This window comes from Eubalaena glacialis, chromosome 7 (genome assembly GCF_028564815.1).
Source record: "Eubalaena glacialis isolate mEubGla1 chromosome 7, mEubGla1.1.hap2.+ XY, whole genome shotgun sequence".
In the NCBI taxonomy this organism is placed as follows: Eukaryota; Metazoa; Chordata; class Mammalia; order Artiodactyla; family Balaenidae; genus Eubalaena; species Eubalaena glacialis.
Window position 1 is genome coordinate 26145225 of NC_083722.1, and position 26579 is coordinate 26171803.

The 26579-nt window shown below is 38.0% G+C and overlaps 1 protein-coding gene across 7 annotated transcripts in view; it reads left to right on the forward strand.

Annotated features, from left to right (window-relative positions):
- The window catches only part of PKHD1 (PKHD1 ciliary IPT domain containing fibrocystin/polyductin), a 446865-nt gene that overhangs the window by 378486 nt on the left and 41800 nt on the right, over window positions 1–26579 (forward strand). For 6 of the 7 annotated variants that reach the window (XM_061196096.1, XM_061196099.1, XM_061196100.1 and 3 more), the window contains one exon: window positions 20816–21830. In XM_061196096.1, coding sequence (XP_061052079.1) covers window positions 20816–21830 — 1015 coding nt within the window. Of the gene's footprint in view, window positions 1–20815; window positions 21831–22398; window positions 22483–26579 lie in introns of those variants that run through there. The other variant, XM_061196103.1, reaches the window with a different exon arrangement.

Genomic DNA, 26579 nt, shown 5'->3' on the forward strand with positions numbered 1-26579 from the left:
AAGATAACGAGCATGTAGTTCATATTGAGGCATAGAGGGGCTGCAGGACAGTGGGTGTGTTTGAGGTGTGTGTAATGCCTTGAAAGAGAGGGTAGTTGACACTCAGTTCTGTCATTCAGGAGAGATGATGAGTTTGGGGTCCATTAGCACATGAATCAATCAATCTCTCTCTCTCTTTCTCTCTCTCTCTCTGTCTCTCTCGTTCTGTTTATATGTGAGGGGCATACAAACAGGGGGCATATGTGTTGTGAGATGAAGACAAAGAACTGAACCCTGAAGAATACCTTCCCTTAAAGGGTTGGATGAAGGAGGCCCCCCAAACAACAACAACAGTTGAGGAGAAGCAAGGGTAAGAGGAATAGAAGATAAAGATGTCCTAGGAATTAGGACAAAAGAGTATTTCAAGAAGAACAACAAATGCTATAATGAAGCCAACTATGATTAAATCAGAAAAAAGCAACTGGATCTTAGAACTGGAACTGAAGCTTCTAGTAACATCCCTGAGAATAGTATCAATAGAGTGAGTGGGGCAAAATGTAGATTTCAGTGGATTGAGACCCATCTAGAAGATGAGAAGAATTAATAAATAACATAGAACAAAATAAAAAGAAAACCTATCTTTTCAAGGAATGTGAGAGTAAACGGAAAGAAAGGAAGGTGGGAAACGTATACATGCTTCCAGGTAATGGGAAGAGATTTGAAGACCCAAGAAACGAGCAGCAGTTGATGAGGCTAATTTGTGACTTTCAAGGAGAAGGAGACAGGGCTGAGGTCACCCGTATAGAAGTTAGCTTGGGAAAGAGGAAAGATACCCATTTCTTTGAGTCAGATGAGAAGAAGAAAAAGAAGAGTGAATATTTGAAAATGTTAGGAGTAAATGTAGGAAAATTAGTTCCTCGTATCCCCAGATTTATTTGTGAAGTCGGTGACTTGGTCATTAACGTGAGAGGGTAGGGGCAACTAAAGCCTCGAACAGAAGAGAACTTTAACTAGAGGTGAATGGAAGAGGGCTTGGTTAATACTGAAGGCTCAACTGAGGTTGCAGATAAAATATTTGTGATAGCACCAAATGATACAGTTCTCAGTTATGTGAGCTTTTATTCTTGTTTTATGCTTGTAATTTTTATTTTTATTTTTTCCTCCAGTTTTATTGAGATAGAATCGACCTATAGCGCTGTATAACTTTAAGATGTACAGCATAATGATTTGACTTACATACATCATAAACTGTTATCACAATAAGTTTAATGAACATCTGTAATCTCAAATAGATACAAAATTCAAGAAATAGAAAAAAAATTTTATCTTGTGATGAGAACTGTTAGTATGTACTCTCTTAGAAACTTTCATATATAACATACAGCAGTGTTAATTATATTTATCATGTTGTATGTTACATCCCTAGTACTTATTTATCTTGTAACTGGAAGTTTGTACCTTTTGACCACTTTCATCCAATTCCCCACCTTCCACCCTGGCCTCTGGTAACCACAAACCTAATCTCTTTTTCTATGAGTGTTTATTTCTGAAGCATAATTGACCTGCAACACTATATTAGTTCCTGTTATGCAACAGAGTGATTTTTTTCCCTGTACATTTCAAAAATCATCACCACAAGTCTAGTTACAATACGTCACCACAAAGATATTACTTATTGACTATATTCCCTACATTGTACATTTCATAACTCATTTATTTTGCAACTGGAAGTTTCTTTCTTCTTTTTAATTATGTGATTTTCTACAGAATTCTTAAACTTCCCAGGAGCAAAAGTGGTGGAAATGGATGCATAGCTTTGTCAAGGATGGGGATTTTATATGTAGACATGGGAGGATGAGGGAGGAGATATTGGGATTACTGAAAATGCTGATGACAGGGTCAAAGAAGTGATGAGGAGGAAGTACCATTAGGTAAGAAATGGAAGGAAGTGAGGAGAGTGTGAAGAACCAAGACTAAAGTTTCAAGGAGGTAAAGGAATAGGTACAGCAGGAGTATAAACACAAGGAGTTTGCTTGCTTGTTCATTTGTTTTTGTAAGGCAGGAGGTTTGGTTGGAGAGACGAGTTTCCTTTCTAAGATGTCAGAGAAATGAAAGGGCCAGAGTACGGCCATTTGAGGGGATAGTAGCATAATGTATAAGTGATAAAATCCTTTTTGATGTGAACGTTGAAAGGGATCTCAACAATAACTTATTTAGCCTAATCTCATTTTTTTTTTTATAAAGTACATGCACAGACTCTAGACAATGCTATACTTTTTTTTTTTTAATTTTTATTTATTTAGTTTTATTTTTGGCTGTGTTGGGTCTTCGTTTCTGTGCGAGGGCTTTCTCTAGTTGCGGCAAGCGGGGGCCACTCTTCATCGCCGTGCGTGGGCCTTTCACTGTTGCGGCCTCTCTTGTTGCGGGGCACAGGCTCCAGACGCGCAGGCTCAGTAGTTGTGGCTCATGGGCCTAGTTGCTCCGCGGCATGTGGGATCTTCCCAGACCAGGGCTCGAACCTGTGTCCCCTGCATTGGCAGGCAGATTCTCAATGACTGCGCCACCAGGGAAGCCCTAATCTCATTTTTAAGATGGTAAATTTGAAGTTCTGAGAGCTAAGGCAACTTGTTTAAGAATGGTGGATTTGGGCAAAACAAGGAACCCAGGTCCCCTTGTTCCCAATATGGGGCTATGTTTAATAAAACATACTGTTATGTACTTGAAACACTGAAGTATTGATTTGCTCAGTAAAGGTGGAAACACTCCTAAAATGATTCTAGATCATGCTTAGAAATTAACAAACCAATCTCTTCTTCATACTTCATCAGATAAATCCATGGTGTCAAATCCTGACCAATGGCTTGTATATCAGAAAGAAAATGTAATCCAGGTGACACGTGACATAAAAAAGTCACATTGCCTCACACCAGCCCTTGCTTAAGTCTAGCTAATTAGTGGCACCTTTTGATTAATTCAAGTGGATGGCCCTCAAGGCTGTAATTGCAGAATTCAGTCTGAGAATTTAGCTTCCCCTCTATGTTCTCATTAAAAATGTTTTGGGTATTAATCCATATGGTTTGAAAATATGAAAATACAGTAATTTCAGGGTCGCTTTGACGATTACAGAGTCAAACCTTGGTTGATTTATTCATTCATAAGTCTACCCACTACTCGTTTTACAGAAAACACAAAGAACATCATGTTATGGCAAGATCTTTGGACTAAGATGTCAGTTAGTTGGGGTACATAAGTGTAAAATGAGACAAAGATCTTTGCCCTCATGAAGCTTACTTTCCAGAGGCGAGAGACAGTAAGTGATCTCCGTAAAAGATAAGCGAAGTATCTACTAGGTTAGAAAGTGAAAAATGCCATGGACAAAATGTTAAAATGTAGGGCATCATAAGAGGCAACAAGAGCATGTGTGAGGATAGGCTGGTCAAGGTGGGCTTCGTGGAGGGGGAAACGTGAGAAAATGAAAAAAGCTTTAGAAATGGGCCACATGACTAATCTGGGAGAAGAGTGGAGAGATTGCCTTGTCCGAGGCCCCAAAGAGCGTGAATGGTCTGAGCAGAGTGTTGGAAAGGAAAATTATCAAAAGATGAGGTCAGACGTAAGGCACCCTGTTTTTTTGCAAAGAAATCCAGCTTTTGGTGTGGTTTTAAGGATTATCAAGTCTAATTCCCTTCACATATAAAGTAGAAGGGGAATCATCCATCTTTATGAAAGAACATGAATCAGTTGTTCAAAGGGCTTTTCATCCTGAATCTTTACTGCCTTTCTGAATTCAGGAAAGTAAGATTTAGGTGGTGTCAGCCAAGGCTGCCATCCATCTGGGACAACACTTTCAATTTTAGTCATTTTACAATGATTCTTATCAGCCAGTGATTATAATTTTCAACTTTAGAGTAAATGATGGAATACATTTTGCCAGCCAGTGATTAGCACAGAAAGAATATTAGGAAAATATTTTTAGACGCTTAGAAGTATGTGGATTGGTAGAATAGAATTTGGATAGAATTCTGGATAGTGGGTGGACTAGGGATGAAATTCTGGTTCCATGACCATGGGAAGCTCACATAAGTTCTATTGAGCAAGATGTTTGCATAGCAGATGTAGTGGTATTTGTATTGAGAGTAAATTTTGTTGAAGACCCACTGTAGGTATACCCCTCATCCCAGCAGACTACTCATCTATCACAACACTTTTTCTAATGACTCTTTACATGATCTCATTGCCTTTCCTAAGACTATATTTTGGTAACTACTGCCACAGATGGGCACCAGCCTTTGGAGTGAAACCTTTTGGCCATTTTGGCAGAGAAGTCGCTTTGGAAAATACTGAGGTGAAGTTTGCACAGAGTACAGTGGAGCAACTGGCAAAGAATCTTGGATTATAAGGTTAACCATGGACCTACAGGTTGAAGTCAACGCAGAGTAGGACCTCTGGATAGTGAGATAACAAAAGTGAAAAGTTTTAGAATCACTGGGAGACAAGAGTAAACATTTTCACATTTCAAAGGAGTAGTGGAAATTCGTCTTCTTTTATTTTTTTCTTTACCCCATTTCACAATATGAGAACAAGTATGCTCTCAATGAAATGAACAGTGGGAAAATTTAAAACAAATAAAAGGAAATACTTCTACACTTAGTGCATAATAAGTCCATAGACTTTTCAGTTGAGGAAGGTCAGGGAGTCAAATGTTGAAGAGGAACAGAAAAGAGAGGAAAATCTGGTTAATTTTTTGACCAATAATAACATTGTAATTATGCCTTAAGATAAGAATAATGAGGTTGAAGCTTTGGGGCAGAAAATGATCGTCTCAGAGGACAGGAAGGAATTCTCCCACTCTTACCCCTAACAATTTGAATGGCACCAAAGGATTGACCAGGTGCATTATGGGGTGTAATATTTTCCCAGGAGGCAGCTCTTATTAACCTGGAAAACCATTCTTGAAAGACCAGTGGCTAGTTTTATCTGGAAAATCCTGTATTTCAGGGGAAATCAGCCTTGAATCCAAACAAAAAGAATTTTGTAGTTGGTGGAAGGATAAACTCCCCAATGACAGATATGGTCTAATTTTGCTTTTGACCCAGTGTGTGAATGTGTCTGAACATAATATTCATGTAACTAACTCAGTGTATCGTAATGGATGGAAATTGGCCTTTGACACAGAGCAGGTCCAATGGAAAGCACATGAGCTATCCCTTAGGAATTAAAAATATGCTCTTGCCCTTTTGCCAAACTTTTTTCAAAGTTCAAACTAGCTGCTTGTAGCTTTTGACTTTCTTTCTTGGCATGTAGGATGCTGCTGGAACTCTTGTATTCCAGACCTTAGTGGGGCTCTGAATCCTTAGCTATCTTTAAGGGCTCCCGCATAAATTTTGAGCTGGCCACCGAGTGGAGGTCACCTAGGAGGGCAGAACTCATTTGTAGTCAATTCTCAGTGAACTTCTAAGAACAGGAAAGCCACTACTCTTATTAAATGGAGCCTCTTTAAAATGGTAGATATAGTCTAGGTCAGAGAGTCAGGGCCTTTGGCCTTTCCTCTTACTAATGCTTCTAAACCATCTGGGACCTTAACCTTGTTTGTTCTTTGTCTCTGTGTACTGATTCACTTTTAAAATTGACTTTGTTTACTTAGGTAAAACAGGAACATTGTGTAGGGTAGAGTGATTAACTCCAGTTAACAGATAACCCCCAAATCTCAATTTTTTAACAAAATGGAAAGTTTGTTTCTACTCACATCTCAGCCTGATGAAGAGTGGGTGGTACCCCTGGCAGCTGTGCTCCTGGTAGTGACACCGGGATTGAGGCTGGCTAAAGTCTGGCTTTGCCATTTTAGAGTCCTTCAAGTCCAACTTCAGGTTTGTTTCCTTGTTTGGAAAATGGAAGCCATAAAAACATACCTCTGTGTTAGTCGTGATGATTAAATAAAATATGACATGTTGAATGACTCTCACAGGACCTGGCGCATAGTACATGGTCAGGAAGTTTTGATGTTTCTTCCCTCTGTGTGTGTATCAGGCACAGGTGTGAGTGTACAGGGAAGGAGGGAGACGCACCAAGAGGAAGTGGGGCTGATACCTGTACTCAAACTGCTCACGAGCTCACTGTCTCTAAAAGAGGAGGCACATTTGTTACTAGAAACTTGACTAGGTCAGTCCCATGAAGGCAAACACTGTGTCTCTCCTTTTATTGTTCACTATCATGTTCCCAAGGTCTAGATCCTATCAGGATAATGATAAAAGCTTAATAAATAGGGTTAAATCAGTGCAATGAAGGAACTAGAAAATGAGATTCTTTTCCTGTTTTCTCTTTCCATCACCCACCTGCCCCCAGAATTTACAAAAATCCAAGATGATAGGGTAATGCTCAGGATGGCTATCGATTTCCTGATTCTACACCAGCCTTCATCCAAATTGAAGAGATTATCTTGAAGGATCCCTATATGCAAACCATAGTATGCAACTGCTTATAAAAGCTAACACATATATATGGAATCTAAAAAAAAAAAATGATTCTGATGAACCTAGGGGCAGGAGCGGAATAAAGACACAGATGTAGAGAATGGACCTGAGGACATGGGGAGGGGGAAGGATAAGCTGGGACAGAGTGAGAGAGTGGCATGGACTTATATATACTACCAAATGTAAAATAGATAGCTAGTGGGAAGCAGCTGCATAGCACAGGGAGATCAGCTCGGTGCTTTGCGATCACCTAGAAGGGTGGGATAGGGAGGGTGGGAGGGAGATATGGGGATATATGTACATGTATAGCTGATTCACTTTGTTATACAGAAGAAACTAACACACCATTGTAAAGCAATTATACTCCGATAAAGATGTTAAAAAAATCTTATATATGGTTGTGTATAACTAAAGTTTTGCTTAATCTGTTATCCTTTTCACGTTAAGCTTGTATGTAGTGTTTGTTGGCATTTGTTGATCTTTTTTGAAGTACCTGTTTTTATAGCTCTAGCCACTACTTTGTCTCCCATTTTGTGTAAAGCCTTTGCTATAAATAAGCCATTCTGTCTGAATTTTTTTTTTTTTTTCCAAGATAGGGTAAACAAGTGGAAGGGTAGAATTTAAAGGGAGATGAAAATTTCAGGTTTTTTTTTTATTGAAGTAAAGATGATTTACAGTATTGTGTTAATTTCAGGTGTGTGGTAAGGTGATTCGGTTATAGACCTATATATGTGTATATCTATATTCTATTTTCTTCTGATTCTTTTCCATCAGAGGTCATTACAAGATATTGAATATAGTTCCCTGTGCTATACAGTAAATCCTTGTTGTTTATCTATTGTATATATAGTAGTTTGCATGTGTTAATCCCAAACTCCTAATTTATCCCTCCCTCCCCTTCACCCCCACCGCTATCCCCTTGGTAACCACGAGTTTGTTTTCTATGTCTGTGAGTCTGTTTCTGTTTTGTAAATAAGTTCACTTGCACTTGTTCATTTTTCTGTCTGAATATTTGGTGCCAATTGTGCATCTCAGTAATCTAGCTATGCTTGTTACTCAAAGTTGAATTCCAAAATGTCCTTAAAACACTTTCACCTTGCTGAATTGTGTTGCACCAGTTTTCAAAAGGAAACATTGAATTTAAAAGATGACTTGGAAGTTGCTTACCTGCAAGGCCCTGGTCTGTTACCTTATTTGTAAGAATCCTAACAAATTATTTGTTCAAATGACTGAACAGTGTCTGGTCAACCTGATCATGTTTCCCATCCACTCTCCCACCTGGCTCCTATTTTTTGCCCTCAGTGAGCAGATTGCTTGGGTGGCTGCCTCCTCTCTCAACCCATTTTCCCCTGCCACGTTTCCTAGACATTAGTGCAGTTAACGTTTATGCCACCTCACTGTAGATCAATATCCATGTATATTGTTTTGCATGCATGATAAGGAAACTGAGGTGCATAGTGATCCGTCTATTGCCAAAGGTTACCAGGAATAGGAAGAAAATAACTTGGAATCGACATTTCACACCAGTGTCTCTATCCATCTGATCACAGCACTTCTCTTGGCAAGATACCCCTTGGCTCCCCTTTCAATGTCTGACACCAGGAACACAATGCTCTCAAGGTGTCTCCATCACTTCCTGCTTCCAAAGAGCAGCAGGCTGTCCGCTCTACTTGTCCTTCTGTGAAGTTGAAAAGGACCACGTTGTCTTCTGCCCCCCCAAATGGACCTTTTCTTATTCTTCCAAAGAAGATCTAGATATAGCAAAATGAGCAAGTCGGGCCAGCTGTATGCATTTTTTCACCCATATTAAAACTGCTAAAGCCCAAATGCAAGAACTCATTCTGAAAGACATGAGCATTTCAGTTCTGGGCTTATGGAAATCTTTCCTCCTAATGACGTTAATAACCTTCTCTGTGCAGTATATTGAGGAAATTTTATGGCAAAGAAAGTAAATTTGCAGAGATTCAGGGACTAGTTTTTCAAGGAGCTTTAACAGAGAAGATTGATTCTCAGGTATTAGAAGCAAATATCAGGATCAATTATGTAAAGAATATTTATGTTTAGAAAGTTCTAGGCCAAATGTTAACTGAGAATTCAAACATTTCATGTCCTCATCCTGTCTCCTGAGGACCAAAAAAAAAAAAAGTCATTTTATGCTCTTTGTTCGCTTCCCTAAAGCTGGATATATTATGTATGTTCAGAGAAAAGGATACATATGAGAAGAGCAGAGATGCTGTATCCATCAGGGTAGGCTGGATTAGGATGCCATAGCACACACCCTGCAAATCTCAGTACCTCAAAAAACAAACAAAAAAAACCACCAAGGTTTATTTCTTGCTTACACTTCTTATTTATCTCTGGTTGACAGGGACCCAGTCTGAGAAATCAACCTTCATCTTGTACTTTGCTGGTCACTGTCTTAGCGACAAACTTGGAACTCTTTAGAGCAGGAGTTGGCAAATATATTCCGTAAAGGGCCAGATAGTAAATATTTTCAACTTCACAGGCCATAGAGTTTCTGTTACAATGACTCAAGTCTGCTACTGCAGTGCAAAATCAGAGTTTACTGTAGTTTACAATGCATAAACAAATGAGTATGGGCTGTGTTCCAATAAAACTTTATTTACAGCAATAGCCAGTGGGCTGGATTTGGCCTGTGGCCTGTAGTTTGCCAGCTGTTTCACTTAAGTTGTATAGCCCCAAAGGGACACTTGGTACCTCTGCTCAATGACTAACGACTAACTAATGATTCTACTCAACCACGAGAGGATGGGGAAGTACAAGCCTGTCACTTCCCGAGGTAAGCCCGGCCTTACATGTGTTCACACACATACCTGGAAAATGATGAAGAATAGCTGAGCAGTTATTTTCACAGCTCCACAATGCTTGATTAAACCTACAGGTCTTTTAAAGTTTCTCTGTCCCCTCAATTTTCTCCTTAACTCAGAAAATCAGACTTTACAAGGTGCAGTGTTCATTTGCTCCTTAACAGGAGGTGGAAGTGGCTGGGTAGTCAAAGAGGACGCTGCTCAGCTCTGTTTACGCAGCCTTCGGGGCCATGTACCTTCACCTTTGGGGATTCTAAAGTGAGTCAGGATATGCACCCTGGAAGCAGACCTTGGAAAGGGATTTGGAAGGAGCAAGAGAGGCATTTTATCAGATGACATTCCTCAACAGTGAAATTGCCTAGGGGACAAGTCATTTTCTCGCAGACTAGTTTTTGATAATTTTCCTGATGTCACAGTGCAGCCTGGTCACAGGGAGCAGTGACAGATGGGGTTTTCAGTTCATCTTACTATAGATGGAGTCTCACTTAAACCCATTGTACCACAGGATGATGTCACTTTATGTATCTGGTTTTCTAGCAAAACCTACCTCCCTCCCCAAATCAAACCAACCCCACCTTGCCCCCTCCTGGTTCACCATTGTTTTATAAAGTCAAATGGTTCTGTGCCTTCCGCTGACTCACCTCTTTTAAGTTTTATTGGTACTTACTGCTCTAAGAGCAAAACTTAATGAGTGCCTTTATTTTTACACACTTCAACTCATTAATATATCTGACTTTTCTCCATAGGAAGAGTTTGACTAGATATAGAGAAATGTATATTCAAGTGGATCTGTCAGTTAAAACAGAGACACTAGGAATCTATTATACAGGTAACAGGCTCTCTATACATGGAAATATCTGCTCATATTGATTATAATCCATACCTTCTAGAATTTTAGGGCATTTTTTGCATATTATCAGACAGCAAAACACTTCAGTAAGCCATTTTAATAATTACATTTCAAAAAGATAAAAAACAGAGAACAAAACATATACCTGAACTAGGATCCCTTAGTTGGTGATAGCCCTTAACCTTCATCCTCCTAATCAGTGATATTTCAGTTGAATGTGAGAAGATTCTAAAGGCAAAGGTTACTTGACCATGACAGAGAGGACCACTTAAAAAGAGTGAGAATAACCTACATGTAAAAAAAGTACTTTCAAGGTCCAGATGATATTTTTATTTAAAGTAGTGTTGTACTGTACCTTGAAATTAATTGTAATTTACTTGAAGGTGCTATGTTTTCAAATTTCATTTCTCAGATTAACTGCCAATATCAAGCTATTATAGAGAAAAGCTCTAGTGTTTCTAAAAAGACTATTATCTAAGTTTCTTTGTTTGGAATAATAATAATGATAATAATACCACTGATTATGTCCCAGGCATTGTTCTGAACCTTTTAAAATACATTTAATTGTCACAGCTGCCTTATGAGCTTGTTACCATTCCATTTTTCTTCCCACTTTGTAAAGGAGGAAACTGAGGCACAGTGAAGTTGTTACTTCCCTAATATTACACGGACAGTAAGTAGCAGAACCGAGATTTGAACCACCGCAGTTTGCACCAGAATCCATAAATAACCAGCGTCTGTAGGAATAACCACTGTGCTCTAACATCTTTCACAGCTGGGACAAGTGGATTAGAATTGAGATGCCAGTGAAGAAGCAGCAAAATTTAAGGACTTATAAACAATCAACCCATGTCATGTAGGAAAATCTGTGCTGTTTTGGTGTTTATCTAAATTGACCACAGATTCACTGAATAGAGGCAACTTCATTTTCCTGGGACTGTGGAGATACAGGGGAAATGCTAACCCCCTTTCTTTCAGCAACTGTCTGGTGTAGACATTTCTCTTTCTGGAATGAAGAGAATGTGAAAGAAAAGGAAGCACTCAGAGGCTTCAGTTTGCTGTCAACAGGTAATCAATGAGCTGGGTCATTATTGTCACCTCTTCTCCCTCCCACCTGAACTGTCCTTGGTTTGTCTGCCACAAGCTTCCTTGAAAACCCTCTGCTGTACTTGAGTTCCCATACATGACAGTCTTGCCTTGCAAAGCAGATTAATACAAAATATCAGCCAAAGGTTTGGTATTCCCAGCCCAGATCTTTATCTCAGAATAAAGGGGGGGAATTTATCTCTCATGAGTCATGGGCATTGAGAAGCTGGGAACATTTCACTGGCAGGAGGAGTTGGCATAAACAGTCCCAGTGGATTTCAAGTTTATTTGACTAATTCTTTCACCACTTGTCAAATGAAACTACTTTTGTTTAGGTGACAAAACAAGCTGTTTCCTCTGCCATTTCTCCACTGAGCGGTATAGGCACTTGTGGCGAACACACATTACTGCTAACTGTTATGATGTTTGCTGTCAAATTCATTTATTTATACAACTGCTGGAAAGAGCCTGCGGCCCATAAGCAGCCATGAAAGATTTCAGAGTTGTGGTGTGGGGTCATGAGAGGGAAAAAAAAAGTCTCCACTGGTTATGAGAAAGGAACTGACACAGGAAACGGTCACATATGGTGCAGATTTATTGTGTCCGGGTTTTCCCATTCAAATCTCATTACAGCCACAGCTCAGAGCTGGGCATGGCATGGCTACATCCATTTCAGTTTTGGCATCCGACAGAATTACTGCTCTAGCTTCACACCGAGGACTGGAGTGGTGATAAGTTTATCACTCTGGGGAGAGAGTGTGCCCGAGTTGTATTTGTAAAGAAGGCTGTTGGCTGTCCCTTCCTTTAATCTAACCCATGGACATCACTTTCTTCAAAACTGGCAGGCAAAGTTTGCTAGTAAAAAAGAAATAGGAGGGTGGCGAGAAAAGGTGGAATGGGGTGGAGAGTATTGCAAAAGGAATGAAGGGAAATGTAAAGATTAGATGAAAGGGAAACCACCTTGAATTTTGCAGGTTTTAATTTATTTTTGATTAGTGGAAAAAAATAGGTGTCCTGCTTAGAGACGTGTGTGCGTGCATGTGCCCACATACCTATGTATGTGTGTATACATGTATTTCTTTCTAACCTGTATTTTCTAAAATCACAGAATCTTATGTCCGCATTTTAGTGTTTTCCTCAACTGTAACTTGTCTCTTTCAAAATCCTTATTGTGAATGCTTGCAACACTTACAGGTGCTGTTTTAGACTCCTATGAGGCAAATGTCATTAGTTGGAGATGAGGATAGTGCCAAAAAAGGCAAGAGGAGAGTGCAAAAAGTATTTTAAAAAATACTCCTTTTTAAATTACGACGAAGGTAACAGCTTGTATATATTAGCAGGTGTTTGTTCCTGACTCTGCACGTGCATCATCACATTTAATGCTGTCCATCAGCCTATGGATTGGGAACTGCTCTCAACCACTTTTACAGATGAGTTACCTGAGTCAGAGAGAGGATACTTATGTAACCTGCCTGTGGTTTTGCAGCTGGAAGGTGGCAGAGCCAGGATGCAATGCAGGTTTCTCTTACAGGAAAACCTGATCTCTCGCCCCCAAAACTGGGCTTCCTGAACTTGCATTTACATTGGCTGTTTTCAGAGCAGTATTCACTGCTTCCCTGGTGGCGCAGTGGGTAGGAGTCTGCCTGCCAATGCAGGGGACATGGGTTCGACCCCTGGTCCAGGAAGATCCCACATGCCGCAGAGCAGCTAGGCCCGTGCGCCACAACTACTGAGCCTGTGCTCTAGAGCCCGTGCTCCGCAACAAGAGAAGCCCCTGCTCGCCGCAACTAGAGAAAGCCCGCATGCAGCAACGAAGACCCAACACAGCCAAAAATAAAATAACAAAAATGCAAAAATATTTTCTATGACACTTATTTCAAGCAAAATATAGACAATGACATTTCAACATAGTGAAATCATATAAAGTAGTCCTCTCGAATTAATTTGAATGGACTTTCATCACCAAAAATAAGATTATTTTTTTAATATGAAAAAGGAAAAAGGAAAAATGGTTGATTCAGAAGAAAGGTCTATTTGATACATATCTGACCCTCTCCCTCATCTTCATTACCACTGCATTCAAAGTAATTTCATCTCCTGATCAAAGTAACACTTTTTATAAAAAGGGAACAAATATTTCAAAATATTCACCAAGAGAACTTAGTAAGGACAGAAGGACCTTTCACAGAAGGCCTTACAGGCATCCTTGCTTCATATAACGGTTGGTCTTATGTGGTTTTCCATTTTTCTCACATTAGTTTGAATATGTATTCCCACAGAAAATAGACTCAAGTTCAAGAACTTTGGTGAGATTGCTCATAAAATGGGCACAGATCCTAGAATCTGTAGCTCCTGAAGTCTGTTAGCCCATTACCCCTATGGATGTGCATTCCTCATTAAGAGCCTTTCGTGCCTGTGCAGTATCTTGTCGCTTAGAGCTGTCTTCATGCTCGGACATCTCTCTTTTTTTTAATTTTAATTTTTTAAAAATTGAAGTATAGTTGATTTACAATGTTGTGCTAATTTCTGCTATACAGCAAAGTGACTCAGTTATACACATATGTACATTCCTTTTTTATATTCTTTTCAGTTATGGTTTATTTCTGTCCTCTCTTGACTCCTGAACGTGGGGAGTCATTTCGCCACGCCAACCACCAGCTGTTAGAGTGTCTTCCTCACTGAGAATGATGCAAGGAGACTCAGCCCCTGAGTGCCACTGCCTAGCAATTTGTGAAAACCAACCTGGAAATGCCTTTATTTTGAAGCTCCAGGACCCGAACTTGGAATACATTAAATTTTCCAATTCATTGACATTTAAGTCTCTCAAATTACATTTTCTTATAATACTGAGTGTATGGGTATATGTGCAAACATATATACCTTATCTCTTTTACAAGGATGAGAACTTCCATATTATGGTCACTGGATATATTTTAAGACCAATAATTCTTGACTCCAAATTAGCAAGGTTGTGTTTTTTGTCACCTGTATGGAACCTGTTATGCACAAGAACATTACCTTCAATTTACCTTCACTTTACAAATATAACACATGCCCATTCGTTCTGAGGTTTTAAAAAATAATTTTTAGCTTGAATTCCCCATTCCGAAAGAGTAGTTTTTCTCTATTATTGCTAATATGACTAAATACATATTTTCTTTAATATTTCTTTGCAAGATTTCAGTTACTCCATTTGTACATTTAGGAACACAGATTTTGGAGTTTCATTCCTCATAGCCCGAAGGTCTATGACAACCTATATAAATGGGGATAAATTCAACTTGTCTTCGCTTTATTTGATCTGTGGCCATTTATATTTGTTAAATTAGAAACAATGAGGTGTAAATGTTGTTTGACAGAAAAGAATTGTAAATGATTTCTTTTCATTTCTTGAAAATAAGAGAATGATTATGTATTTTGTTTTTGTCAAAATCTGCTATACTTTAGTGTACCATGAATTGTGAAATCTATCACAAAATGGCTAAAAAGATTACCAAGGGAAATGGTGTTAAGCTCGAGGAAAAAAAATCATTAATGTTGATGTATTTCATTCAATTTCAAACATATAAATTTTTCTCTTTTGTTGAAAAGGGGAAGATGGAAGGAATCCATGTGCCTTTGAGTCAAAACATTTATTTTAAAAATACTTCTTTCTTTCCTTCTGATCCATTTTTCTAAATAAAGGATAGAAATTGTTTCTTTTTTTTTCCTTTTTTTTAATTTTTTTTCCTAGCAAAGACGACCCCTTTGGCATATTTTCTTTTCAAATGTGAAATGAAGTGGAAAATCCTCATTTCAAGACAGGAAGGACAAATATTGACACAAAGTTAATAATTGTTAGAACCCTGGAAGCAACCTGAGTGCACACACACTCACACACATTCACATACATACCCACCCGCCTTTTCCTCTGCTTCCTCCTTTACCAGGAGTACCTAACGCTCCTCCTTTCTGGTTTCTAGGTCCATGGTTTCCAATCTAGGGAAAGGCAGACAGAGCGTATTGTATGTCTAGGATATTTTAGGATGTTAAAGTACACACAGAAACAAGTGCACGTATGCACACATGCACACACACATACAACCTGCTTCATCTAATTTCCCCCACTTAGAGAGGAGCTTCTGGACTTTATCACTGGTCTTGTCCATCTTGAATGAAAGAGCATAGGCCAAGCCAATACTCACCGGTCACTCAGCATTTATTAAGTCCTGTCCACTCTTGCCTTCTGGAAAGGAATGCCCTGGGGCGACTGGGTGGCTGCCCCTGACAGGCTGGGTCACTTTATCTATTCACATTGATTATGAAAGTCAGCTGTGGCCAGACCTTGGTGGTTTTTTTTTTTTTTTTTCACCCTTCTTCTCTCAGCCCCTCTTACAAGCACCCCTGCCTGGATTTTCATGAGGAAATAATCAGATTAGGCCTTTCACGGTGAGTTCATATGGAGTTCTCTTTCTCCAGTGTGCTACTAACTGAATAAACGTGTTTAGTGGTAAATTGTAAATGACATTATGATTACCAAAGCCAGCATGGGTTTCATTTAAAAATGATCAGAATTGCAGACCACAAAAATTGTGACTGGCAGATAAGGCCATTTGGAGAAGTCAGAAAAGAAAAGACAAAAACAAGTGAGAAAGAGAATCATTACTGAAAACTACATCCTTCTCCAATGGAGAGAGGCAGGAGGGAGAGAAACCCAGGGAAGGAAAAGATGGATCGCTATTTAGAAGGGAAGCCAGACTGTCCATGTGGGTGCTGCCAGCTGTGTTTGGGAGAGGGGACATGACATGTGTTTGGGTGTGCGTAGCTCTCTCCTAAGGAGTTAATGTCAATTCTCTCCCACAATGAAGAACTGCACCCACGTAGCAGCTTTGGAATCCCAGCGCATTGCTTTCCTGTGCTTGATTTTTGCCTCACATCAAAATTAAAATACTGGCATTGATTAACTCTGAAGATGAAATAGGAAAATGGATGGTAAGATACCAATAAACCACCATCTCTTAGTCATTGGTAAGTTTTGGAGAAATAAAAGTAAAGTTTCTTATTTATGAACACCAGGAGTCCACATTTGGCTACAAAACTACATAATGTGACTTGCTGATAATCTTTAGGCTATTGCCTTTGTTAAATTTGTGGCTATACGTTTATACTTCAGGGATAGTATGTTAAAATATTAAAAAGGCCAAATGGTAATAGAAAAGAAGCAAATGGACTCTCGCCAAATAGGTGACTTGACAAATAACCAAAAACCTTTGTGTGAGTTCCTGTCAATAGACTGTGTTAAGAGAACTCCTGACTATACAGCACCCTTCCCACAGGGTTAATCATCACAGCTGACCCCACATCTAAATACAATCCCCAAATGAAGTTATTTGGATTCCATTTTATTTTGCCAAAAGCATAGGTAGAAGTTAAAAAATATGTTTTTCTCTTCCTCCTCTTCCTCATGGCTGTTACTAAGTAATTGTGTGAATCATAATTGCTGTGACTCAATTTTTCTATCTATAAACTACGGATAATTAAACTTGCTATTAGAAAGTTTTAGGTAAAGGAAGTTAGGGAAGGAAGAAGGGAAGGAAGGGAGGAAGGAAGGGAGGGAGGGAGGAAAGAAAAAGGGAAGGAAGGAAGGATCACCAACCTTATAGCTTGAGGGTATCTTTGTAGTGAGGTCAAGTCTTCCTCTTGGCATTCTAATCCCTGTTTTATCCCATACCCCTTCCAGGTACCATTCCCATGAGTCTATGGACTTCCTGTCAGATATTTCTCTATCTGAAGCTCTCCCAAGCAACCATTATATATTATTTGCAACAACATGGGATGACCACCTCTGGCCATCTAAGACCTGTTGAAGCGATAACTCAGAGTCTCCCATTGACAAAACTGTGTGAAAGTTTTGTCTTATCAGGACCCCTCTCATAGTTTCCATGCCACTGTTACAGAATATAAGGATACGGTGTGTTTTCCATAGTATCCCTGCTGCCTCAGTCATTACACCAATCCACCAACACATTCTGTTTACTATCTGCAGAAGACACATTGTTCTCCTGATTCATTCATAGGCTCATCCAACCTTTTACTCCCTTCCTCCACTTGTTTAATGTATGAATGAATCAGCCAAGAAAAAAATGCTTTGTCATAACAGAATTCTTTTGTGTGTGGACAAATCAATTATGTGATTCAAGAGCAGAAGATTCATATAAATATAATCAGCCATAATTTCAATCTTATGGTTTCATGTGAAATAGTTGGAACTCTCACAGAACGCTATCAAATATTAACATTAATTCAAGGGGTAATTCTCACAATGCCCTTCTGTAGTATACTCTGTTATTGTGATGAGTTGGTTTAAATTGTATTCAAGCTATAGAATAGTAATCTTATAACTAGACACCTGGAAATAATAGATAAAAATTATTTGAAGAATAGGAGTTTTGAAAAGGACATTACATGTCAATCAACTAATACATATTAAGGAATTTCTACTGTGTTTGAGGTAGGATGTTAAACCCTATGGTAATTTAAATATGAGATACAGCCTTAGGCCTTGAGAAATAACACCTTATGGACACCGGTTCCTAGTGTTTATGTAATTTATCAAAGTACGTATAGTTCGTTAGTAGCAGAGAATGATTGAGAATCATATCAACTAAGAGAATAAGTATTTTATTTAGGTACAGTTCCAAGAGTTTAGCAATCTACAGAGGTCACTATGAAAGACCTTATAACTCCTGAATGAGAAGCAGGAAGAATAAAGCCAGAGATCTATAAAACTGGATGGAATGTGAATGATTCATCAATGGCATCAGCATGGCTGAAAAAAATGTGTAAAAAAAGAGAGTGAGCAGTAGGTTTAGAAAAGAGGAACTAGTGTGATTTAAGGATATTCCATGAGGAAAGGCTACCTAACTATCTCATTTGAAAATGATATACCTGTAGTAGCGATTGATGTATCAGGGTCTCAAAGCAAAATTTTCATGGCTATTAAGATCGTGCAATTAATTAATTCCCTTCATACTGGTTCCATGCTTTTGAAGATAATTCTTGATTTCACACTAGTGTTACCATATTATATTACCACAGGGAAAAAACACACTGTGTAAAGGTGACCATTTAAAAAATATTTTATAATTAAATCTCTACTTAAATTAACAATTTAATATTGAATTTAATGAATTCAAGTGATTTAAGAGACATAGAGCAATTAGAATTTTCCGTTTTGTGTCAGTTTTCAAGGAATCTGCCTATTTCATCGAAGTTGTTGAACTTGTTGGCATAAAGTTTGTTTGTAAGAGTCTCTTAATCTTTGCCTGTAGGATCTGAAGTAGTAATCCTTCTTTCATTCCTGAAGTTGGTGATGTGTCTTCTTTCTTTATATCTTGATCAATCTAGCGAGGAGTTAATCAATTGGTTGACATTTTCCAAGAACCAAATTTTAGCTTTGTTCACTTTTTCTGTGTTTTTTTGTTTGTTGTCTATTTCATTGACTTTTGCTGTTATATTTATCATTTCCTTTTTTTCTACTTACTCTTGGTTTACTTTGCTATTTTTCTGAATTTGTAAGGGAGTACCTAAGGCATCGCTTTTAGACAATTCTTCTTTTGTAATATAAGCATTTAGCATTATGTTTCCTTCAAAGCACTGTTTTTGCCACATCCCACAGTTTTGATATGCTAAAATTTCATTATCATTCCATTTGAAATATTTTACAATTTTCCTTATAATTTTGACCATTTTGTTGCTATTATTTTTGAGGTTCAGGTAAACTGTGTGTCCTACTCCTGAAGTAGCATTTTGGTAATTAAGTTTATTGATACCATAGGCAGCTTTGGCACAGATTTTTTTTTTCTTCTTTCAGCTTTCCTCAGTGCCCTATGACACTCTTTTTTTAAATTGAAGTATGGTTGATTTACAATGTTGTGTTAGTTTCTGGGGTACGGCAAAGTGATTGAGTTATACATATCTATATTCTTTTTCATTTTAGGTTACTACAAGATATTGAATATAGTTCCCTGTGCTATACAGTAGGACCTTGTTTTTTTAATCTATTTTATATATAGTAGTTTGTATCTGTGAATCCCAAACTCCTAATTTATCCTTCTCCCTCCCCCCTTCCCCTTTGGTCACCATAAGTTTGTTTTCTATGTCTGTGAGTCTGCTTCTGTTTTGTAAATAAATTTATTTGTATCATATTTTAGATTCCACATATAAGTGATATCATATGATATTTGACTTTCTCTGACTTACTTCATTTAGTATGATAATCTCTAGGTCCATCCATGTTGCTGCAAATGGCATTATTTCATTCTTTTTTATGGCTAAGTAGTATTCCATTGTATATATGTATACCACATGTTTATCCATTCATCTGTCGATGGACATTTAGGTTGCTTCTGTGTCTTGGCTATTGTGAATAGTGCTGCTATGAACATTGGGTGTATGTATCTTTTCAAATTACAGTTTTCTCTGGATATATGGCCAGGAGTGGGATTGCTGGATCATATGGTAACTCTATTTTTAGTTTTTTAAGGAGCCTCCATACTGTTTTCATAGTGGCTACACCAATTTACATTCCCACCAACAATGTAGGAGGGTTCCCTTTTCTCCACACCCTCTTCAGCATTTATTGTTTGTGGACTTTTTAATGATGGCCATTCTGACCGGTGTGAGGTGATACCTCACTGTACTTTTGCTTGGCACAGATTTCTTATCATATCACATGGAAGGAAGGATGCAGAAGGAGGCTAGATCATGTTCAAATGTAGTACATCCTACATAGTAATAATTTGATTTTTTTTTGTTCCAATTCTTAGGCTACTTAGATGAACATGCACTAAGGAAAATTAAAATATGTAGAAAACAATACAAGACAATTTTGTAACTATTAATTTAAAGTCAAAGGAACTTTTTTTTGTTGGAAGGTAACATATACCTTTGAATTCAGAACAGGAACTACTCTAGGTTCATAGACAGGAAGATTAGGAATAGTGGGAATAGTGAATAATGCTGTTTCTTTAAATGTTTTCATTAGCTGCAGTCATCCTCAACTTGGGTTCTATTTAATGTCAACACTCCCCAAGTTACTACTTTCCTCTTCTCCTCCTGTTGTATTTCTTTATTCTTCATGTTTAGAGAAAAAGAAAGTATGAGGAAATTATATAGTCTGACATCCAAACTATTTCACAATCTGGTCACAATATACCTTTTCAATTTTAATATACCTCCATAAAATCTCTGTTCCAGCCCCCTCAATCTACCTCTTTCCCATTGACTCAAATATCATTACCCTCTTCTCTCCTATCCTTTTTCCATTATGGAGACCTTAGTGATTATTCCTTTTTCTTAATTACTTTGTTTATTCAGCTCTTTTACCACTTAGCTATTATGCCCATTATTAACTTTAAATAACATATTATGTAACATATACATTTAAATTATATTAAAGAGCTGTATCTTTCCATATTTTGCCCAAGAATTTTTTGCATTCTCACACTTGAATATTCAATAAATGTTTCCTGAGGTTACAGATGATGGTGAGAGTGATGGATTGTAAATCATCTTTGAGAGATTGTGGTTCTTATGTCACTTGTTTATTTTCCTTTATTTTATAGGCACATTTAGAGAAGAGCAGAAATGCACATACCGATCGCTGATACAAGGCTACATCTGCAAACAGACTGACCAAGTGATCTTAATTCTTGACAGTGCTGATGCCACTTGGACAATGCAAAAGTTATATCCAGTTGTATCTGTGACTAGTGGTTTTGTTGACACCTTTAGTAGCGTAAATGCCAATACTCCCTGCTCCACTTCAGGGTCTGTATCTGCTTTCTATTCCATTTTACCCACCAAGGAAATCACCAAGGTCTGCTTTGTGGATCAGACTCCTCAAGTTTTGCGTTTTTTTCTATTGGGGAACAAAAGTCCTTCCAAGCTCCTCTTGGCTGTATTCTACCATGAACTCCAGAGCCCGAATGTTTTCTTAGGGGAAAGATTCATTACACCTACTCAGGTTCAATCAACTTCCTCACTGCTGAATGGGTCTATTGGCGCCAACTATTTCAGCACCATGGATAACCTCTTGTACGTTGTCCTACAAGGAGAGGAGCCCATTGAAATACGCTCAGGTGTTTCCATTCATTTGGCCCTCACTGTGATGTTTTCAGCTCTAGAAAAAGGCTGGGAAATGACGACCCTTGAAAGACTAACTGACTTCTTGCAGGTTAGCCAAGACCAAATCAGATTTATTCATGAGATGCCTGGCAGTGAAGCAACCTTAAAGGCCATGGCTGACCATAGAGCAAAGAGAAAGCGCAATTGCCCAACTGTGACTTGTGCCAGTCGTGATAGAGTTGGTCAACGTAGACTTCTCATGATGGAAATGAGCTCATATAGAGTCCTACCGCCCACCACTATGGAAGCTATCTCAAAAGTGATGGTCGTTGAAATTGGTGATCTGCCAGCAGTAAGGAACACTGGAGTAATTCCATCCTTATCAAGTAACAGATTACAGACTTTGGCTCACCAGGTTATCACTGCTCAACAGACTGGAGTACTAGAGAATGTTCTGAATATGACTGTTGGGGCCTTACTAGTGGCTCAGTCAAAGGGAGTCATCGGCTATGGGTAAGTACTAATTATAATAACTTCTAAATGAGAGCTGATTTCTTGGATGCATATTGCAAATGTCAGTCTACTTACACTGAATCACGTAACCTGTCTGCTTTTTAAGATAAGAATAAAAATGTCAAGAGCCATTTATAGACTTAAATTCTCAATTTAAAAATTCTTTATTAAATCTGTAGTCTTCATGGTTATTCTATTTCCTGGGTAGATGTAGATACTATATTTTGGTACTTTAAAATGAAAAGCATGGAGGAAGAAATTTTTCTAAGGCGACTTGTTTTCAATATGCTTGTTCATTCATTTATCATGTAATGCATATTTAAGCAGTGGGCTAGATTCTGGGTTTGCTAAGGTGAAACAGATATGATCTTTGCCTTATGGGACAAAAACACAAAAATCTATCACAATTCCATAGAGCTATGAGCTAAAACTTGAGTACTCAGGGTGTTGATAATAATACTGCCTTTAGGAACTGGGGAAGAGACTTATATTTAGGAACATTTTGGAGGGATGTCCAGGAGTTTACTAAGCTAAAGCCGTGACTCTGATTGGGTTTTATTTAACCTAGGATTATAAAGCCCTGAAAGGATGTCAAATTGTGTGAGGCAAGAACATAATTGCTGCCAACTATGTTTATGGCACAGACCTGTGTAGGATCCATAATATCCTTTTTGCTATGCTATTCTGACTCTACAAGCTTGTATTTTGAAGTTCTTTACCAGATCAATGTTTACTACACGCTTCAGAAGTAAATTTACCTGAATATTTCCCTGAGCTTAGTAAATGAAGAAGTGCATGAAGTACACAATAAGGGAAGGCAAGTATAAATGACTCTCAATTTTTTTGTACATCGTATTACCCAAGAAATGAATTGTCCAGCCCAAGTTCATCTAAGACATCTGTCACGAGGTCAAGACTGTTAGAGTCCCAAGCTCTAATTTTTAGCAGATACAAAAGAACCAGAAATGATACCCCAAACTGAGAGACAATATGAAATTGCCATAATGCTTAGAAAACGTGTATAAACTAACCGTTTCACACATGCATGCTGCTTGGTTATAGAGGACTCAAAAGATTCAAACATGGATATTCCCTGCAAGCTTGTCATCACCACTGGAAAAATAAGCTCAAACCTATGCACATTTTGAGTTGATATAGTAGATGTTGGGTCCCTGAAATAGGTAAAAATTATTTAGATTCTGAGCTATATTACTCAATGAAATTTTAGAGTGTTCATATTCTTTTAGATTATTCTGTTGCTGCTTTTTCACTGTATTTGTGGTAGTGCTAATAAATAAGCAACTCATATTTAATGGGTATTAATTACTTCTATACAACCATCTCCAGTGCATGTGGTATTCACTATAAAATAAAAAGCAAAACAAAAAGACACACCTTCACATTTTAAGGAATATTCATTGATTGCCTTTTTATACATAGAGCAACATATCCAAATGAAAACTTTGCTAATGTTTATGTATCATATTTTACCTGTCTTTGGTGTTCCTCTTCCTTACAGTACACTAGTATGTATGGAAGATATGGAAAGAAAACTCAAGCAATTTTTTTTCTGGATTCTGTTTGATTTGAAGGGCTTTGAGGATTGTTAGCTTAGAATTTAAAAGTACTCCTAGTTGCATGAGTGCTCAGAATCTATTATATCTTGGATGTTTTTACTAACCACTAAACCTTCACCATGTTATTGATGTAATTATGATATTATGCATGATAATATAAAAATCAGGAATCTGAGAAAAGATGGTGCTAATGTATCTTAGCTTACGTTTAAATATATTTTCTTTCCTTTAGTCCAGTTTCATTTAGATTCCACCGACTTCTTATGAGCATATTGTATGTATGGGTGACTAGAGAGAAATAGGGCCAGTTCATTGCTAGATTTTATTTAGATTTTACAGTACTGAGCTTTCTTAATAGGTCATCCTTCCAAAATGACTGATTTTTATATTATATAAAAAAAGACTCGATTGGGATTGACATGTGTACACTGATGTGTATAAAATGGATGACTAATAAGAAAATAAATAAATAAAAAACCCAAAAAAACAAACAACAACAACAACAACAAAAAAGACTCAGTGAATATTTAGCTTTTAACTAGAAGGAGAGCAAAGTCAAAGAGTAGAAACAATGGAGATAAAGCAGAGGAAACCCAGGAAAGAGAGTGGACCCAGCACAAGTGTAGGTGTGCACACATATGTGTGTGGGATATCATCCTATCATGAGCTTCAGAGAAAAGAGCACCTTTATTGCCCACCATCTGTCATAGCCATCATGTTTTCATTTTTGACTCAGGTATTTCTGACGTAATAAGAAACTGCTGAACATGTATCAGCAGTTTCACATTAGTAGCTTTTTAAGTTTCCTTACTCTGTATAAGGAGCACCTTATCAAGCTGACTTGGAAAAGAGAAGAAAACTCGGACAGACAATTGGTGACATGTAGCATCAATTTTCTGTTGGGATGTGTTATAGTCCCCATCTCTCTCAGTTTCTTTACTATTTTAAGAGAGGTTTCCTAGATATACAAAAAACAAATCTTCTGAAGGTAAGGAAAGGCTGCTTCTTAAGTATATGTGAATAAATCTCTGCAGAATGAGAAATGCCATGTCCTAAGGGACTTAATGAGAACCAGCAAGTTTTCCCATGGTCCTAAGAATTGCACAGTATGGTAAACAACACTGAAGCCTTGGGCAGATCCCAGGGCCAGCCCTGTTTCTTTCAACTTTGATCAGTGTTAATTCGGACTTCCATTGAACTCACTGGAGAGCCACTGACAAGCTAACGAATTGACCTTTAGATGGCAGAAATTAGTCTGAGGACATAGGCCTTTCAGTGGAAACATCTAGGATGTTCTTTAAAGGTTCACTCTTGTAAATAGAGCTGCAATGAACATTTTGGTACATGACTCTTTTTGAATTATGGTTTTCTCAGGGTATATGCCCAGTAGTGGGATTGCTGGGTCGTATGGTAGTTCTATTTTTAGTGTTTTAAGGAACCTCCATACTGTTCTCCATAGTGGCTGTATCAATTTACATTCACACCAACAGTGCAAGAGTGTTCCCTTTTCTCCACACCCTCTCCAGCATTTATTGTTTCTAGATTTTTTGATGATGGCCATTCTGACCAGTGTGAGATGATATCTCATTGTAGTTTTGACTTGCATTTCTCTAATGATTAATGATGTTGAGCATTCTTTCATGTGTTTGTTGGCAATCTGTATATCTTCTTTAGAGAAATGTCTATTTAGGTCTTCTGCCCATTTTTGGATTGGGTTGTTTGTTTTTTTGTTAATGAGCTGCATGAGCTGCTTGTAAATATTGGAGATTAAGCCTTTGTCAGTTGCTTCATTTGCAAATATAGCCAGGACATGGAAGCAACCTAAGTGTCCATCATCGGATGAATGGATAAAGAAGATGTGGCACATATATACAATGGAATATTACTCAGCCATAAAAAGAAACGAAACTGAGATATTTGTAGTGAGGTGGATGGACCTAGAGTCTGTCATACAGAGTGAAGTAAGTCAGAAAGAGAAAAACAAATACCGTATGCTAACACATATATATGGAATCTAAGAAAAAAAAAAAAAAGGTCATGAAGAACCTAGGGGTAAGACGGGAATAAAGACACAGACCTACTAGAGAACGGACTTGAGGATATGAGGAGGGGGAAGAGTAAGCTGTGACAAAGTGAGAGAGTGGCATGGACATATATACACTACCAAACGTAAAATAGATAGCTAGTGGGAAGCAGCCGCATAGCACAGGGAGATCAGCTCGGTGCTTTGTGACCACCTAGAGGGGTGGGATAGGGAGGGTGGGAGGGAGGGAGACGCAAGAGGGAAGAGCTATGGGAACATATGTATATGTATAACTGATTCACTTTGTTATAAAGCAGAAACTAACACATCATTGTAAAGCAATTATACTCCAATAAAGATGCTAAAAAAAAAAAAAGCCGATTCAACCCAAAAAAAAAAAAGGGTTCACTCTTGTTAATTTAATGGCGTTACATGCATTTCAACAAATTGAGGCCATATCAGACATTTACTTATCAAGGGGAGTACTACCTGCTTTCAAAAAGCTACCAACTTCTGCTTTGTGGGGAGAAATGGAGTGCTATTTTTTTACTTAAATAATATACAACAAATTGGCCTCTCCCAGTCTTTATCCTCCTCTAGAGGCATCTAGATTTAAGTGTCTTCTGCATGGCTAAGTCAGTTTCATGAACCTGTCTTCCATCTTCCAAAACTTTGTTAACCTCTGTTGTTGGTTGCTCTCTCCTCTCCTGCCTTCTTTATCCATGTTGATTTACACCATTTTTATTCATTTTTCTTCTTTTAAGTAATTTCGGTGGAGTAGAGGGAACAGAGATAAACATATGTTCAACCTCTGTTTTTTAAACTTGGGGTTCCCCACAAGGGTCTTATTTTATATTCTGCCTTTTATCTGGAATCCTGGCAGTAGAAATTTGATTTTTGCTCTTTTGAGTTTCTTTCCCTCCTGTCTTTTCTTCTTCTCCCTCTCTTTCTCCTGCTTCATAAAAAAAACCCACCTCTAAATAATATTCTTTGTCATATAGTAAGCATAAATATATCTGTATCTTTCATGGAAGTTTAGCTATTGAAATGCTAAAGCCATTTGTGGTTGGCAGAATTTCTAAAATGACCACCCAAAGGTGTGCTGCCCTAATCCTGGGAACCTATGAATAGGATCAGATAGCATGTCTA